Source organism: Excalfactoria chinensis, chromosome 2 (assembly GCF_039878825.1).
Source record: "Excalfactoria chinensis isolate bCotChi1 chromosome 2, bCotChi1.hap2, whole genome shotgun sequence".
NCBI classification, from domain to species: Eukaryota; Metazoa; Chordata; class Aves; order Galliformes; family Phasianidae; genus Excalfactoria; species Excalfactoria chinensis.
In genome coordinates this window covers 79,210,087-79,229,446 of record NC_092826.1, presented here as the reverse complement: position 1 = coordinate 79,229,446, position 19,360 = coordinate 79,210,087, and the positions used below count along the sequence as shown (strand labels likewise).

The 19,360-nt window shown below is 42.4% G+C and overlaps 1 protein-coding gene across 2 annotated transcripts in view; it reads right to left on the bottom strand.

Annotated features, from left to right (window-relative positions):
* Positions 1 to 17,491, bottom strand: part of PRP4K (pre-mRNA processing factor kinase PRP4K) — a 30,984-nt gene extending 13,493 nt beyond the window's left edge. The window contains exons 1-10 of one of the 2 annotated variants that reach the window (XR_011902775.1): positions 17,211 to 17,348; positions 12,852 to 14,045; positions 9,639 to 9,812; positions 9,203 to 9,358; positions 8,515 to 8,596; positions 6,835 to 7,045; positions 4,990 to 5,063; positions 3,492 to 3,582; positions 2,673 to 2,820; positions 1,411 to 1,548 (exon numbers count right to left, since the gene is read on the bottom strand). Coding sequence is in view for 1 of the 2 variants with exons in the window: in XM_072327730.1 (XP_072183831.1) it covers positions 1,411 to 1,548; positions 2,673 to 2,820; positions 3,492 to 3,582; positions 4,990 to 5,063; positions 6,835 to 7,045; positions 8,515 to 8,596; positions 9,203 to 9,358; positions 9,639 to 9,812; positions 12,852 to 14,045; positions 17,211 to 17,248 (2,306 nt within the window). In the remaining variant the exon portion in view is untranslated. Of the gene's footprint in view, positions 1 to 1,410; positions 1,549 to 2,672; positions 2,821 to 3,491; positions 3,583 to 4,989; positions 5,064 to 6,834; positions 7,046 to 8,514; positions 8,597 to 9,202; positions 9,359 to 9,638; positions 9,813 to 12,851; positions 14,046 to 17,210 lie in introns of both variants that reach the window. The other variant, XM_072327730.1, reaches the window with a different exon arrangement.
* Positions 17,492 to 19,360: the final 1,869 nt, after the last annotated feature.

The following is a 19,360-nucleotide window of genomic DNA, read 5'->3' as shown; positions in this document are numbered from 1 at the left end:
GCAGATCAGGACTCCTCCTCTGGTGCCAGATATAGTTATACAGCCACAGATATCTGGCCAGAGAGTATGGTATCGGAGGCCGGGACATAATCCGGTGCGAGCGGAAGTATTGACCCAAGACAAGAATACGGCCTGTATCTTGCCCTGGAGGGCAGACCTTCCTCTCCTGGTACCCTTGAAACATCTGTATTACTCTCCCTAAGATTCTAAGCCTCTAGGACCATCAGAGAACAATTTGTGTGGACTAATGAAACGCAAATGGACCTGCACCTCGAGATGGCTTGTCTCCAGTAACATCTATCAAGCACTGGCCCACGGAAGATCGTGAATACCCATCCAATCATCATTTGAATAACATCAGCATTCGGTGCGACGGGAAATTGTATCAGCGTCGCGTTGGGTCTCTGTGATAAGGGAAAACTCACCTAATCATTGGTTCACGCTGTGAAGGGGTGGAGTGTATGGGAGATTGGTAATCACAGCCTGAACCTCTGATTAATCAGCTGAGGCAAGTATGGGGTCAGCTGTGGGAGCACAGGTGAGTGATGTAGCTGTGCTCCCGGAAGGGGTGGAGCTTGACTCCATCCCCTCTGAGATCTCATTTAAGGGCTGACTCCCACTGGAGCAGTATCTCTTGGAGATCGCTCACCAGGGAGGACTGCCTCAGCTGCTTCAGTCAAGGCACCACCGTTGGTAGTTTTCCCTTTACTCATTCACTTATATACCTTCTGTACATTTTGTTTCCATCTGTACATTTAAAACCAATACAACAGTCAGAACTTAGGATACAAGCAATTGATACAAATAACATCAACGCGGGAAAAGGAATTAAAGCAACCAAAGTGTCTAGATCCATGATAAAACACAGTGTCTACACCTTAGCCTGCCAAAGAATCCTTATTATTTAAAGGTAAGTTTATAGAGCACTGTGTAACCATCTTCTTCTGTAGGTTGTTGCTATATATCTGTTCTTCACAGAATATACAGTATTTGCTCAACCTCTCTGGTAATGCGTTCTTAATCCAAACCCACATGGTAAAGAATTATGTAAAGCTACAAAAAATATTTTCACTAAAAAAAAGTCGTTAAGGGAAACATTCGTGAGATGAGTAATTTCCAAATAATTTAATGCAATTAAATTAATTATCAATTTATTATTAATAAATTACTTTGTTTCAAATATCAACTGGGCACAAAGTTTACAATAACACAGTTCACTATGAAAATATGAACTAGTTCAGCATATTGTGCTTCCAGGTTTGTTTGTCTTTTCTTTAGACATTCTTTACTTCGATCTTGGCAATGGAACAAAGTACCAACCTTAAAACAATAGTCAGGAACAGAAAGGTAAAGATTACTTTCAGTGGTACTTTACTTTTCACAAAGGACGCCACACACTTGTCATCTTACCTCAGTGGTTCGAATACCAGACAGAGATGTTGTTTGTGGTAGAAATGCCTGAACAATCTTAGACAATGGAACTTGTCATCGGGATCTGCATCATTGAGCTTCTTCAAAAATTCCAGTTCTTTTAGGCCAGTTTTTTGCCTGCACACAAAGAAATACAATTAGAAAACAAAGCAAGTGAGATTCTAGCGCCTTGTTTAAACCTTGAGATTTACTTCTGCGGTTTTAGATGTCAGATTTAATAGTACTACATAATGTAGCACTGCCTGCAAAAGCCGCAGTAGTGGTTCACGGTTGGTGTCTACCCCTTGGTTATGTGTCTTTGATCACCTGTGATTATCTACTTATTCTTCTCCCACCTGTTTGTTTTTAAATAACGTGGCCACTTACACAGTTTTAAAAGTTTTAAACTAAACTGGCTGCAGTCAAGTACACACCCAAACCAAATTGTCTTAACACACCAAACTAAACGAGCTTATTACGTTTTGTTTTTCCCCTAAAAATTTCTAGGTACTATTCATATAGCTCAAAATAACTCAGTTGCACACAAACCAAAACAACTTTTAAGACTTCTGGTGTAAAACACATGGAAAATATTTCCATCTAAGTTATCTGTAATGGATAAGTACATAACGCATGACTGTAGGTATATGGCAGCAGATGCTGAAAATGAGTATTAGAGATTCTGAATCCTTACATAACATAACACAGTTTAATACAACATCACCCTAGCTAAGGGTCACTCAGTCTAAAAGACCTCCAGTGATTTTCTTTCCCATAGGCAGAGTATCATCACTTTTTCGTATCCTCTATGCATGCGCACATATGGAGAATATGCAAAAATAATTAACTGAAATGTCTTTCTCTAAGTTAGAAATGACTGACTAGTAACCATCCCACGGCTTCCCAAATGGATTTGATTCATCCAACCAGAAGTTTACAGTCCTTGATTCCCATCTCAAAAATCCTAGGACTGGGCAGACAACATAATCAATGTCAAGCTTAGTTCTTGCCACCACTGTTCCCTGCAGTTTTGCAAATGAGAAAGTGCCTGATGAAAATGCAAGTACCCTTCTCCTGTGAGTGCGGATACATAGTCCTCAAGCGCTTCCAATTATATGGCTCCTATTAGCAGAAAAGGCAGGAACCACAGCTGTAATCTGTTACTTCACTTGAAACAAAGGAAGATTCAAATCACATCATGAAAAACTTCCAAAAGTCTCACATGCTTTATTATAGTATTACTAAACAAAAACATTACTTACATAAGTTCGTTGTTCCTGATGATTTTAACCGCTACTTCTTGGTTTGCTCTTGCCATATCCCTGGCTCGTACTACATTACTGAAGACTCCCTGACCAGTGTAACCATAGACATTGTAACGTTTATCTAGAACTTCACCTATATTAACACCTGAAGAATAAAAATCAAGCAATTCAAGTAAGAGTTACGTGTTGTACGCACAGTGAAACATTTTATGAAAAATAAATGGTTCTAAATAATGTCAACAGTATGATCACTTAATTTCATAGCACACTAGCACCAGTCTTTGTGGAAATCATGGGCAACATCAGCAACTCTAAGTTTGGAATCCTTCCCTTCTTGAATTTAAAACCTGCATGCTCATTGTATCCATTACAGGTATATTTATTTTGGCCCTTAAACCTGCAAATGAGCCTTTAACACTGACCAGTAAGTAAAACATGCTCACTCACTCACTATCTCCATTCTGAATCCTAGATAATGACTACCACAAGTGCCACCTATATTCTCTTGGATGCTAGATTTCTTGGTTTCAGATCCTGGCAAGCATTCCTTCATTCCTTCCTTCCTTCATGAGGGTGATGTGACAGCTCTAACTATGGGCAGGTTTGAGTTTTACCCTAACCATAGTTTTATATCTAGGGGCAACTTGATGCTGCACAAGTATGCAAGAACAGAAAACTGCTTTGGGCACACCATATTCAGCACGGCACTCACAGCAGAATATTCATGTTAGAGCATTTCAGTACTTTGACATGAGGTTCCTTTCCATTTAGCATCCTCCTCCTTGCTACAGTCGCAAACCAATAAATGAAACTTACGATAATAGCCTTCTGCATCAGTCCAGTTATCCCTGAGATTGGGGTTTTCTTTGAAGTCTTTTCCAAACCCAGCAGCTCTTAGACGAGCACTCTGTAGCAAAAAGAGCAAATGAAACAGTTTTGCTTATGTGCTCTAGCTGTATATTTTCTTTAACGTTTACTTCTAAAAATCAGAAGTTCACATTACGAGGCACTTTTCTCCTACTGAATCAATGCTCTTCTCCACACTACAAACACATTTATCTTGTAGGAGAGAAGAACTACTGAACACAGAATGCTACTTAAATACCAGAGTTTGAAAACTGTTGCAAGGGAATGGGATAGGGACAAGCAACAGAACTATTATTAAGTATGAGAAATGAGACATGTTTCAACCATTACCTGCAATGAATTTATACAAGTCAAATTAGAACACACAGTTTGGACCATATTAATTAGTCTTACTTCTTACAGTATATTTGTAGTAATAAAAGCTTAGCAATCAGGGGGATAAATGTAACTGTTTAAGCCTCGAATTTCTTTCTGTTCATTCAATGCCACCTCACAAAATCCATACTGTTACACTTAGAATCACAGAAGCATTACAGTCGCTGCTGACATTGCTTAACTGAGCTGACAATATTGTCACAAATTCCAATTCATGAGTAGTAAAAAACATCTTTGACTGAACAATTTTTGTAGAGCAGAAATTGATTACTTACAAACCGTTTAAATCCCTACTCATTATCCCGATGTTTTTAAGAGCACCTAAACCACCACTATTCCTGCAGTATTTATCTTTCTCCTCCGGTGTGCCCGTGTGTGTATCGGTTTTATTACAGTGACACCTCCTGTCAACAATCTTCTGTGAGAACTAATAGATTTCATCTGCCATAAAGCAAGATTAACTGGAGAATTTCCATCTTAAAAGGAATTTGTTGCCTTGACTTTATTTCTCAGTGACTGCGTATCAGTAGCAACAAGTATTTAAGGGGCTGCTGAGACTTGCAAACTGCTTCAGCCTGTTTTGAGGAAAGATGCTGGAACAGTGCAAGAAGTAGAAATGGGAACCACGTCTCTTCACCAAAAAGAAGCCTCCACATCACTACAGCACGTCATGAGCAAATTAAAATACATTACACAGGCTTTCTAATTAACATCACGTGAACCTCTGAGGAAAGTACACATCTCTGAACGAACAGTAAAATGTGGCAACTTTAACATAAAAAGTTAGTATGAAGTTTGTTAGTGTGTGCCATCGCAGCTCTCATTTAAACAGCAGGTGAAATACCTAATTTGTTGTTTACTCTGGCCCAAATCCTACCAATTGCAGGTATTCTTTCACTGAAATATAAGAAGCTACTTTGTCTGCTTCAACTGATCAAAATATGAGAATTATCAAATCAGTTACTTTGCTTTTACAGCTCAGTGTTCCCACAAACCTCAAGTGACAGCAACCCTTCAATAAAAAAGCAAAGCAAGAAAAGAATCGCACATTTCATCTCCAGGGATTACCTACATCAAAGTACGCAGCAAACATATCATCTGATTCTGTGAACATATCCGGAGCCAGCAGTTTCTTCTGAGCTGAACCTTGAAAGGAAATTCACATTATTCCAGGTGAGGAATAGCGCACAGCAGTTAGCAATGTAAACTGTGATTTGATATTGATACAGTGCAATCTCAAAATCAACATGGTGGCAAAGTAAAGTATTTGCAAGAAAAGTTAGAGCTGATTTACATTATACACATAAAATGAGGTGGTCAAGTTCTTCAAAGCACTCAAAAAACAAAATAGTACCTCCTTGAAAAATTAAGTATAGCAGCTTTCAAGCAACTCACACAGCAGGAAGGAAAGGTACATACTTTGTATGATCCTCACAAGTGACTGCACAGAAATATACATTTATACTTCTTAATAAATGCAGACATGGTTTCAATGTACAAGTGCAGGATTTTCCGGTAATCACAAAGTATTTTACTAAAAACCAAAGTTGTAGAGCCCAGAAACTCTTTGGGAAATGCTTTTGTCAGCTACACACAAAGCATCTCATGGAGATTACAGTGAAAGAAAGATGAAGCTAATTATGTTTAAAAGACAAACAACCTTAACTTGGAGAAGATTATCCCTTTCTCACCTTTTAATCATCTTTAAAGTCCTAAAGACTTTTTAGTGGGTTGACAAGATAAAAACAAAGGACCATAAATAAAGTATTGATTGTTGAATGCAAACAAACTTCAAGCTATTTCATAATACACATGGCAGTAACATTCCTTTATGACTGCGGTCAGTCACAGGCACCAATTAGGATATTAAGCAAAGGTGAAAAACAAATGATTAAGCTTTGCGTTCTCCAGTATCCTGAGGTAACCACTTTCACACAAAATATCAATCTTCTGAAAGCATCAGAAAGTGCCATCCATCACACTAGCACTGTTGTTTCAAGGCACTGACCCTACTAGCAACTGCCTTAATTTTCTCTTTTAATTTCAATTACTAATATTTAAACTGGGTTGCAGTGAGCTACTAACTATTGCTATAGTGACTTACTATTGTGCCTTTATAGAAGGTCAAGTTATATATTGCTCTGGCAAAAAAGAACCCAAATGATCCTGTTTACTTCGGTTATAGCCACCTCCAATTCAGATACCTACCAATATACCAAAGTTCCCGCAGTGCACTGGTGTAACTCATCTTTTTTTCGAATCCTCTCTAATGTCATTAAAATGTCTGTATAGCTAACAGTTCCATTGCCGTATCTTTTAGTGGGCAAATTAGAAAGCAGTACATACATCTCACACAAAAAATACATTAGTGAGTGTTTCACATAAAAAGGACTCTGTTTCAACTTGTGCTGTGCTAACAGAGAAAAGGTGGACATGCTAGCAATGACTCTCAAAAGCCCCATCATTCTAAGCAACTTCAGATGTATGTGTATTCTTCAGACAGTTGCTCTAACCAATAAATAAATGAATGAAGTCATGGTTTGCAGCCCACTCCAAAATGAAGAGAAATAAATTAAGCTTCTAAGAAAAAATACACATAAGTGAAAAATGTTCATTTACAAAGAGTTGATCCTTAATTATCCAGTCAGGCATCATTAGCCGCTCTTCCATATTTATAGCATGAACTGTACTAAGGGTTACTAGAAATATGGAGAACACTTCGTTCTCATCAACCTCCTTAACAAACAAGCTTTATTATTTTTAATGTTATGTTTGAAATATCTTAATATTCAATACTGCAAGCTCTGTACAAAAAGTCAACATGCACCTAAGTCTAGAGGTATATATAAACAAAAGAATACATCTCTTTTGCATGGTTTTAATACACTGCATTAGAAGCGAGGTTTCAGATTCTTACCGTTGTTCTGTTCCACTGTCATGAGGTTGTGCTTGGCTTTTACTGATGCCTCAAAGGTGTCCACGTTTTCCCGTTCATACTCCTTCACATCAGCAGCTACCCTTTCCAGGATGTCATCTGGTGAATTTGAGCGGCTGCGTGTACTACTTTGAGGACTGCTTGGTTCAGATGGCACAGATATATTACTATCTTCTGTTTGGCCCTTGTATTTCTGAACAGAAACACGATTATTAACTTCAGCATTACAGCTTATCACAGCTTAATTATTTGTATTTTCATTCCTAGTGGCTTGTGCTGAACATTAAACCCTTGCTTTCATAATCATCTACATCTCTAATGGCAAAAGATCATTTGTAGAATTAGATATCATAGAAAGATCACGTAGTTCCAATCCCCCCTGCTATAGGCAGGGACACCTCCCTCTAGACCAGGTTGCTCAAAGCCCCATCCAGCCTCACCTGGAACACCTTCAGGGAGAGGACATCCACAGCCCCACTGGGCAACCTGTTCCAGTGTCTCACCACCCACACAGTAGAAGATTTCTTCCTCATATCAAAGTTTAAATCTACCCTCTTCCAGTTTAAAACTATTTTCCCTTGTTCTCTCACTACGTGCCCTTATAAAAAGTCCCTCCCCAGCTTTCCTGTCAGCCCCTTCAGGTACTGGAAGGCTGCTATAAGGTCTCTTTGGAGCCTTCTCAAAGCTGAACAGCCCCAGCTCTCTCAGCCTGTCCTTGTAGGAGAGGTGCTCCAGCCCTTTGATCATCTTCATGGCCCTCCTCTGGGCCTGCTCCAACAACTCTGTGTCCTGCTTGTGCTGGGGGCCCCAGAACTGGATGCAACTGGATACAGCTCATGAAAACTCAATTCCGCTACAACTCAATAGAACTGAAAAGGTGCATGACATTTCAGGCTCCTCTGTATTTCTGTATTTCCTTCCTTGTGCCTGACATAATGTTAGTACTGACAGATTCATTATGACAACATTTTGGCAAGCAAGGATTAAAATAAAGTACTTAGGAAATAATTCAGTCATTGTTCTGAAGGATTTTATCATTAAATTTATACTAAAAAGATAAAAAAGATAACCTTTAAAAGAAGAGCCTACTTGTGCTTTGCAATTACATCCCCTCGGCCTGGACTCAGTCACGCACTACCCTGTCACTACTGCCACCTTCTTACCAGAAACAAGACCTTCATGGCAGTGAATACAAATGTCTGACTGAATACATTCTTGACTTTCATGAGGGGGGAAACCAATTCAGTTGCTCTATGAAGTTTCAGAAAGGGACAAGTTCTATTTGAAACAAGCTCACCACTTTGATTAATTGATATCTAACAGCATTAAACTGATATTATAATATCAACAGCACAGCCCTGAGGAAAACCTATAGATGAGAATAAATGAGAGTATTTTTAACATGTCACATCATAGGACTGCCAGAGAACATTTGATTGTGACATGAAAATGACTCACGGGAGAGTTGCTTCAGTCTTAGAAGTGATGATGCTGTGCAGTAGAAGTGTAAGCTTTGACCAAGACTAATCTCTACAATAATTTAATTGGGAAAAAAATAGTAATAGTGAATGCTATTGTAATAGGCTAATACCCTTCTCCTTTATCGCACTTCACACTAAAAACATATTTCTGTAACCCATGCCATAATACAACCCCACGTACCTGAACGATTGCTTGCCGCTGTAACCTTCGCTGTCTTATTTCTGCTTCTTCATCCTCTTCTTCCAAATCAAAATCTTCGAGACTATAAAAATATAATTACTTTTTATATAGCATCATAAACACGTGATTGCGTACTGAATCCTACTAAATGCTGCTTTTGAGTGCAGAAAGCACACAACAGAATATTGAACAAAAATTGTTAACCTGACTCAGAAGCAAAACGTATTAAATCCCAGTGTGTATATTCATATTTCCTTGCTGAGAAAACGTATCCACTGATAGCTCATTGAGAGCGAGCGTTTCAGTCCCAACTGCACATTTGATTGTTACGAATGCATTATCTCATGCTGTCAGATTAGATATTTAGCAAATACAGAAAACAATTTGCTAGCAGCAATTAATCCTTCCAGTTTCTCAAGTAATATGCTGAGATACGCACAGACCAAATTATTTTCAAGACATTCATCAAGTTGAAATTAGAAACCAAACCACACATGAGCCCCACAAGGTCTGCCCACCAAACAACAGATCTCAATTATCCCAGTGGTAATTTGACAAGATTAAAAGTAATAAAACATGATTAAGGTTTTAAATGATGACCCAAAAAACTACAGTATAGTGTTTTAACTGGTTCCCCACATTACTAAACCTGCATATTTAAGACAGCGAGTTAGATCTTAAGACTTACTTCTCATCAGATGAAGACTCCTGTTCCACTTTCATGCCCTCAGAAAGACTACCTTTAAATTTGTCTTCTTTAACCTTGCTCCTACTCCTACGTCTGTGACCACCACGTGACCTGGACCTCCTTCGAAGGCGAGATCTACTTCTTCGGCCTCTATCCCTGGTAACAGGAAGAGGGATTTGTTTGCTTGTTTGTTTTGCTTTTTATTTTCTTGTTTTTTAAAAGAAAAGGAGGAAAATCAGTTTGTAAAACAAAGATACAGAGCAGTTCCAAGGAATACAACAAAGGAATTAATGAAGGACAAAATTAATCCAACTATGCCAACTTTTATATGAGTAGGGACTGAGAAATGCGTTATCTTTTTACACATAGGGTACCTTGTGACTCTTTTCTTTGTATCCTATAAAATGAACAAAAAAACCCCACGTGGTGTCTTTACCTCCTCCGAGGGGACCTACTCCTCCTTCGTGGAGATCGGCTGCGTCGAAGGGGTGACCGAGACCTCCTCCTAATGGGTGACCGAGACCTCCTCCGGGATGGAGACCATCTGCTGGGTGGGCTGATATCTTTTGATCTTTCACGTCTAGACAAAATGTCATCTCTGGTTCGCGTTCTTAAAATGAAGAAAAAAACACAGGAAAATAAGGAGCGAGCTGAAAACAAACCCTCCAATTCCTTCTAAAATCTCGCTTTTAAATATCTTCCTGCAGGTGAGGATCCACCAGATGGATTTCTGAATGCAGAAATGTGTACAGAGCTGGCTGCCCTCCACGTCCTTGTCTCCCCAACCTGGGAAATATGTGCCCACACATGGGTCTAGCTCAGGACAACTGTGGAAGCAGAGCCAGTTCACTCCCATGATAAAGCTAAGACTTTTTTAAAACAAAGCCTGCATTTATGCCTTAGATAACTAGCAGCCTGCTTTCGTGTTCATCAGAAGGAGTATTCAATGAATAAAACCTAAAACCAAATTCTTGAATTTTTCTCAGCAACTCTACAACATGGAGTTTAAATTTAGGGCAAAACTATTCCATGACAACAACTTCCATGTGATTTCCAATCTGGCCAAAAGAAGTGAACGGCTTCAGCACTCCACATACTGTAGTATTGCAGCTAAAAACAACCATTCTTCTCAATTAACACTTCTCAAATTAAAACAACAACCAACACTTGATTCCATGTTCACTCTTGTCTATACAGATGCATAATTATTTAAGGGGAAAAAAATCCTTAATGAACCGAGCATATTAAAAAGCTTAATGGCATCCCAAGTCAGCAAGACTTCAATCCAAAACAGAAGTTAAAAACATTTGACAGCTACTCTGAAGAGGCTGCAATAGAAAGACTTGGAAAATATTTCCACTATAGTTCAAATAAAAGGTTACTACTCCAGGTCTTTTGTTTTAATTTCTTTTAAATTGAATCAGGACAAGTTATTTCAGGTGCTGCATCTCATCAATGAACGGTCTCTCGGGTCTGAGAGATCAACTCTACCTGTTCTGTAATTATGTTTTTGTTTTTTTTGAGTGACTGCTGTCAACAGCTCCAGTTTACCCAGCTGCATACAATGAACACACATGCAGAACTGACGGATAACAGTAAACAGAAAGAAAAACAAAGCACACGCAGAAGCAGTGCTGGTTTCTGCAAGAATGATGGAGGAGACTTGATCCCCTTTTCGCTTCTAATTTGTCACATTCTTGTGAACAGTGTTACAAAAAAAAAGCCACATTATCAGATGCACTGGCAAGCTTTCTAGTTTAAAATGTGGTGGTGCCGCCAAAAGCCGATCAAATCAGCTGCAAAAAGAACCCCAATCAGTTCAGGGATCGCACGCATGTGACAGGAAGTAGAAAGTGATTAAGAAGTCCTAAGTAACATTGCACAGTAACATACTGCAGTCAGAGAACTAACAAGTATCTTACACGAGTGGAACGCTGGAAGCAAAGATGAAAAATCAAATTCCTGGGAACCTGTGGTTGAAAACACTCACTGGAGCTCCTGAAGTTACCTGGCAGCCTGGGTAGTTATAAGCACTTAAAACTCCAACGTGGGAACACTGGTTCAAGACAGTTCATGTTCAATTCCAGTAGAAAATATTCCTCAGCAGTCCCCCACTCACCAGCGTAGCAAATAAAACCGTATTACTGAAGTTACTCTTCTGTGAACTTAGTAGCAAATTTCTAGACATGTGCTTCACTTGCAGTAGTGTTTAGACAACTAAGTCAAACTGGCTGCAATGTAACAGCCTGCACTGAAATGCAGTTTCACTAGAAATGAAAAGTGAAACTAAGACAGGCAAGAAATATGTCGAAGGAACGCAGTGAAGTGCTCATTCACCAGGAACTAGTCAGATAAACTGGTGCCATTTGCAATACTTGCTTCATCTGGTTAACACCACAAGGGCCATTTTCCAAAGTACCCGCAGTGTTGCTTGTCAACAGTATATAGGCAAAGCAAGCCAGTAATTGTGCCTGTGGAAAATACCCCATGTTTGAAACGTTTAAAATTACTCGTCAAGATGCAACGCTGCGCTCCTTTGCCTGCTGAATTGTTTTGTTTGATACAGCCATGCCCACAGCTGCAGCCACCCCTTGCCCTACACCATCACGGTGGTGGCTCTGTCCCATTGAGCAGCCCAGTCTAGCCCTCGGCATTCACCCATTGCTGCAACAAACACATAGTGGTGTGCGATTGGAACTGCCTGGGCTGGAGCCAGGGGAAAGCACCGTAGTGCTGATTCCACCTCTCCTGCTCATCTAACACACTCAATGGAAGTGAAACCCGCAGGTATTACACATTACATGTGCTTAAGCATCTTGGCAAATACCGCTACGCTTAATTTGCAAGGAAATTGCGTCAGTTTTCAGAGTTAACAATTTAAAATACATTATATGCAAAAACATGCAGCCAAATTCAATGCATATCAAGGAATGCTTTACAGATAAACTAGTGGAACTGAAAAAAGTCTGTCATCTCAACAAATTTTTCCTTAAAAAGCCCTCTATTACCTGAGAGAAATATCCCTCACTTCACAATCATGCCTTATTCATGGCATCAACTTTGGTAAGCATGTACATTTGTGAGCAACTGTTTTCAAGGAAGAAGTACAGGAGGAATAAGATTTCAATAAAAACCTCTGGTGGACGCCTCGAGAGCTCACTAAGAATTGCAGCCACTGCCCCCAAACCAGTCTGATACTTTAATTATACTATGTATTTTATATGCGGCCCGAGACAATTCCTTATCACTTAACACAGCCCAGGGAAGCCTAAAGTTTGGACGCTCCTGGTTTAATGGGTAACACTGACATTTAAGAGGAGAGGGAAGAAGGTTCTCCTTCACGGGAATTCCTGAAAACAACATTACTACTAACTTCAGAACCAAAACAGAAGCTGAAATCCAAATTCAACACAGCAACAAAAAGCAGAACCTGAGCTACAAAAGTTGTTCCCAGTACTGGCAAGAACAACAAACAGCAAAGCTGACTTTGTGTGTCTGACAGCTGGGGTTAGTATTTTTGAAAGATGACTATGTGTAACAGAAACTCATGATACAACACATAGCTCTTCTCAGAATGAAAGAGAAACACCAAGCTAGAAGACAGTTCATCCCATAACACTTGCAATGGCTCGTGACACTTTTAAGTTACCTGGGAGATGAAAGACGCCTCCTTTCCGATTCTCTTCGTTTCCTTTCTGCAGATCTACTCCTCAGCCTTCTAGCTGGAGATCGGGTCCGAGAGGGGGATTTACTCTGTTTAGATCTACGATCATTAAAGAGAGGGGATCTGCTTCTTCTTGACTTTTCACGTGGCTTAGGAGACAAGCTTCTTCCTTTTGGGCTTCGGCCAGGTCTTCTCGGGGACCTGTTTTCTTTCCCTGAAGAAGCATCTTTAGAAGGAGATTTAATTGGCTTTTTATCTTTGTCAGTCTCTGATCGCCTAGATTTTCTATCTTTGGACCGCGATCGTCTATCTTTGGATTTGCTTCTGAGTTCTGCTGGAGATTTGGATTTTCTGCCGCGATCTCGACTTTTGCTTTCATTTACAACTGGAGACTTCCTGCGATCTCTTGATTTACTCTTATCGTCAGCCTTACTTCTGTCTTCTGGGGGAGATTTAGACTTCCTATTTTTCTCCTGAGATCTTCTTTTAAGCATCGGAGATCTTGATTTCCTCATCTGATCTTGAGACTTACTTCTTTTACAGGGGCTTTTGGATTTTCTCCTCTCTTTTGACTTGCTTCTAGTCGTTTTCTCTTTGATTCCATCAACTGCTATCTTGCTTTTCTTTTTGTCAGATCTGTGCCTAGTCCTTTCTTTTGATTCACTCTTATTTGCTTTTTTGGAACTAGCTTTATTTTCCACAGGTTCTAATTTCCCCTTAGTGTTTGACTTAGTTGCGGGTCTGGTTCCATTTCGCGCCTTGTCATTAATTTCCCCCTCTTCTTCAGATCCCGACTCATAACCTTGTAATATCAATCCCATACCGGACTGGACTTTGCCTTCCATTAATTCATTTTCAAGTTCAGCTTTCAATAAAGCCCTTTGTTTCTCCAAGTCTTCCAGAGGAGCTAAAAAATCAATTTTAGTTCTTTTTGCTGGTCCATCTTCCTTGTCGGAGGTATCGGCTACCTCTTTCCGTTTATGTTTCTTATGTTTGTGTCTGTGTTTATGTTTTTTGTCCTTATCTTCCTCTGAAGAATGTTTATGTTTCTTGTGTTTACTTCGGTGTTTGTGTTTCTTTTTTTTGTGCCGGCTGTGCTTGTTTTGAGGTTGATCTGCTTCTGACACTTCCCCATTTTCTTCATTTGTACTCTTCTCAGATGCATTAGCATCCTCAGCCCTGCAAAAGAGATAAAAACTACCCATCAGTACGGGCAATTCACAGCAGCCCTTAAACTCAGGTTAGTCTGATGGTCTCTTTCGCGATAGAAGCTAACTGGTATTTAATTATCTGCTTTTGGAGAATTAGAAATGTGCGAGCAATGTAATAAAGTTGTAAGAGCGGGTGTAGTTTGTCACAGACAGACAGCTATGACTGCAAAAAAAGAACTAACTACTAGCTTAGGAAGATGGAGCAAACGCACTAACAAAATAAACCACGCAGGTGAAACCAATGCTTCAGGTTATGGTTCAGCACTGCCAGTATTTGGTAATAGCATACAACAGTGCTGCACATTTATACCTCCTGTTAGTCCAGTATCTGTCTTATTCACTGCTCAGTTCCTATGCCAAACCCAAGCCATGTCCTCTACAAGTACTTTCAAAAGATAGAGAGCAGTTGTCCTCCAGAGATCAAAACTTATTTCAAGGGATGATTCTTACCCCCTAAGTAAACCATCCCATGCAGTCTCACGCACAGCAGGCTGATCCTCTTAACTATCAGTCCTATCTGTATGTGTGTACACTTGTTAGACAACACAGAACTGTTCTGATCCTGCATTTCTATATGCAGGAACAGTATGCAAGAACGGGATAAATTAAGAACACCTAATTTCGGAAAAGCTTTCCAATAGAATCCAGAAGCCTGTTAGCTTCCTGAGGGAAAAAACAGTTGTTCTCTTTAGAGCTGTAAAATGGCATTGGACAAAAACAAAAAAACAAAGAGAAAATAATCATAGAACAGGTTATTAAAATCATAACAGTGGTTTCTTAAAAAAAATAACCTCATTTCAATTAGCTGATGACAGCAACAAGCACTTCAATTAGACAAGAACTTCAAAATTACATAATCCAGTCCGCACACTTTCCACGCTCACTTTTATTGTTTTCCTTAGAAGCTGAAATTGGCTTATCGATAAACATTAACGGCTCTCGGCAAATACCTTCAGAACATCAATTACCAGCTACAGCGCGATGGATATTTGCCTTTTAAAATCTGCTGCCAAATCACCTCCTAGATGCCAGTATTGCCCTTCCGCAAACTCAGCCCACCTGCACTAGTTTTGGAACTCGCTCTGGTATCTTAAATACCGCTTTATCCCCAGCCTCGTTCACTGAAGGGAAGTTCACGGGGTGTGATGGTCACAGCTGTGGCGAGATGCACACAGAAATGTAGAGATACCCTCAGAACACCGCTAGGTTCATCCTGCGGAGGTCTCTGAAGAATATGACCAACGATCCATTGGCATAGTCGCATCAGAATTATTCCTTGCCAAATAAAGGACGGCACCTCACTACAAATTCAATTAGCGTCCTCCTCATTAAGGACAGGATCCCCAAGCAGCACAGTTCATAATTATCTCCTATGTGAGTTAATGCAAATTCATATACTAGAAAACAATCCGGACTTATTATAGGCAGTATATGCTGAAATAATTTGCTGAGACCATCGATACTTTATTGCTCCAAAATATCCTCATTCCCTTTCCAAGGCAGCAGCCTATTTGAGTTAAAAACATGCAAGCTTCTAACATTAGTGCTAATGCTGCACGTTTCTTCTTTTACATCCCTACCACTAGTGCTGCTCACCCAACCCGAGCATCAAGGAATAAGGGCATTTTTCTTAACTGCCCCCTCCTGTCACCCCACATCACCACACAACACAGTATGCAGAACAAGACAAACCGCCTCCAGAGGAGTTTCTTTAATGTTACGTTTGGCACAAGAGATGCGCACACACACACACACACACAAAAGTAGTAGATTCGAAACTTTCTCAATTCGGGTCTGCAGCCCAGAGCAATGAGTTAGCAAAAGGGCAGAGGAATGTGGCAAGGAGCACGTTAAGGTGACTGTGCATCTATTAAGACTTTTCAGCTGTGAGGATCCCCTGTTAACACATTCGTATTTTTTCAATATATTATAAGAATATCGCAGACAGCAAAACTCAGGTCCATTCAAGCCGCTCCTGAGAATCCTCCTTCTGACAGCATTAAATCACAGCACAGTTTGGGCTGGAAGGGACCTTAAAGCCCACCCAGCCCCAACCCCCTGCTGCGGGCAGGGCTGCCACCAGCCAGATGAGGCTGCTCAGAGAAACAGTTCGGTGCTACTCTGTGCTCAGGCACTGATTTATTTCATGTAGCTCCATCCAAACATGGACTAACTTTTAATTCGTTTAACTGCTCCAGAGCTGTGATTACACGGAAGAGAAATCTTGTAAGCAGATTCCAGAAGGTGATGAGGCCACGAGGTATCTGCATGCTTCTCTAGGAGGAGTTGTGACATCTGCATTACAGCACCAACTTTCCTTTATTTTTTGATGTTCAAGGCAAAGATTTACGGTAAGTTCAGATTTGCAGTGATTTCACCTATTCGCTCCCTACCTTTGGGCTTTCTATCCGAGTCGTTACTTTATTTCCCTCATTTACGGTTCCCTACAGAGCACTGGCCGCAGTTATCGGCGCGCTCACGTGTTCTACGAGGTTCACACACAGACGAGGAAAAGCAGCGAGTGCGTTTTCAACCACTTTCATACGGCAGAAAAGGAGAGCGCACAACAAGCGTTTCACGAGCCCGAGCGATGCCGAGGAGCCCGAAGTCGGAGCCCGAAGGCAGCGCGCAGCCCCCACCGCCGGCAGCCGCCACTCACGCGGCGGGCCGGAAGGAGGGGCCGGCGGCGACAAATCGCTTCTTGCTTCCAGCGCTGCCTGCGCTCTTCGTACCGCGAGAACCCGCGGCTCGGGGAGCTGGGCTGGCCGCGAGGCGGGCGGCGCTCAGCAGCGGAGCGGGCCGGCCGGGCCCAGCGGGGCGGGAGGCGCACGCGACCGGAACACGCTCCCGGCGCCGCTTCCCCTCCCCCTCCCCGAAGGCCCATCCGCCGAGCGGCCTCACCCCGCTCCCCGCAGCACACCGGGCCGCGAACGGCTCCGGCAACCGCGTTCGCACCCCTCCCGGCGGAGCGGCGGCCCGCCACCCTTTCCCTCTTTCCTTCCCCCCGCCGCCTCCGGCCCGGCCGCCCCGCTGCCCGCCGCCCCTCTCCGCGCCGGGGCCGCTCGCCGCCTCCCCCCGCCCCGGGGCGCCGCGACGAGCTGCCGCCCCGGCCGCCCTCCCGCCCGTCCCTTACTCAGGCGCTCGCTGTTCGGGTTCTGCCGCGGCGGCCATTTTGAACTTCCAAACTCCTTCGCTGCCGCTGGGGAGACGCGGGGCCGCGGCGCACGCGCAGCCGAGCCGCCGGGAGGGGTTGGGGATGGCGGGGTGGCGGCCGCCGGAAGCGAACCCCGGGCGCGGGGCGGGCTGCGAACCGCCGGTACCGCCCTCTGCCCCGGGGCGCGCGGGCGGCGGTGCGGAACGGAGGGGGAGCCGGCGGTAGCGGGACTGCTGTGGTGTTGCTCCGTTGGCTGTGGTGAAGACGGCTTGCAGGGGACTCTAAGCGTTCTTCTGCTGGTTTGCCCACCGGCACCGCCTGAAGATGAATGAATTTAATTGCGAACGCGCTGCGCTCCGTCTGCGAAGCCAAGGGAACAAAACCTCTTCCAGGCGCTACCCCGCGGTGTCTGAGGGCTCCGGACCCACGTTGCTGGCCCCGTACGAGCGCTGCTTGTTCCAGCATCAGAAGCAAGATCACAGCACACCTGGTTCCGTATTCAAGGTCAGGCTGGATGGGGCTTGGAGCAACCTGATGTACCGTAGGCGTCCCTGTTCATTGCAGGGTGTTGGACTAGATGGCCTGCAGGGATCCCTTCCGATTCAAATGGCTCTATGATTCTAGTCAGTCCTAGCATGGACCAAGGTGAAAGCGTATCATACAGCTAAGAGATGAAGTTAACCAAGAAAATAAAGAAAACGCCTGTCTAGTTGCCACTGTTGGTGCCAGATGCTGTGATTTGAGCCTGGGGAGTCAGAGCAGTAATTCACCTGCCCTCACTCTTGTGAAGCCATGAACGGTTTGTTCAGGGAAGAAACAGAGTGGTTGCAGCTTGAGGAGCCCCAGCCTGCAGCGTCTGCTTCTCTTTCAAACTCTGTGGGCTTCAGCAGAAGAACAAAGGTGAAGAAGCAGCCCAGGCAATGACACCTTTAAGCCTGTGTCGTGTTTCCAGTGTTGGATCTCGGACTATGGTTTGGCTCCTAAAGCTAAACTGAAGGCTGAAAGTTGCAAAAATCAGAAGAAGGCTAGATGGAATGGTAGACGGTTAGCTCGTCCCATGAAGGATGTCTGCACCTTAAAGCTGGGTTGCTGTAATGTAGATTGAAGTGGGTCCTAATGGAAAGTCTGTTAAACTTACCCAAGCAGATGCAAGTAACTTAGCAGGGCTTCCTCCATGGAGGTGTTTTATGTCATCAAATGCCTGGAAATAACACAAGAATTCCTCCAGGGGAAACTTTACCTCCTTTGGTGCAAGAAGTATTCATCACCACTTGAAAATGAGCAGGTGAGAAATCTCCACGTAGCTTGCCATTAAAGGGATCCATCCAAACGTCTTTGCTTTGATTTTGCCAGCAAGTCAAATAGATTTCTTACAGTAGCACAACTGCCTCAGCTATATACTTGTTGCATGTAACTTTTCATGGTCAAGGGTAATTAGTAGAGACTTTCAGCATGAGGTAAACTGTTTGCATCCGTGCTGCCTGTGTGACCAGAAGGGGTGGAGCCACCCTGGGCTCACATAAAGACCACGAGTCATTTACCTGGTATTGCTGAGAACATGTTAGAAATGATTTTGCTTTTCTGTGAGCAAAAGAAGGTGATTTGCCCATGTAAAACCATGAGTTTAGTGCTTGCCTTGAAGTTGCTAATTGATCTCTTGAAAAATCTGCTTGCAGGGGTAACTGAATGTTTTTCTGCTTATGTGGTTGGTGTTACAGATGATCTGCAGTGACTGTTATGGCTAATAGAGACCATAGAATCATTACTAAGATTATCTAGTCCACCTATTGTGCCCGCTGACCTGTATTCCTTAGTGATACACCTATGGTTTATTAAGCACCTCTAGGGATAGTGACTCTGCCACCTCCCTGGGCAGCCTGTTCCAGTACCTATTTAGGTGTTTCCTAATATCCAACTTGAGCCTCACTTGGCACAAGTGAAGGCCATTATCTCTTGTTCTGTCATTGGTTAACTGGGAGAAGAGGCCAACGCTCTGCAAAGTCTTGCCACCTGGGTTGGACTGCTGGTTGAATTCTAATTGCTTCAGTGAAGTCAGTGCATAATGTCTATAGATTGAGGTGATGGCATACAGGAATGCTTTGGAAGTGAGCAGTAGTCAGATAAGAAAA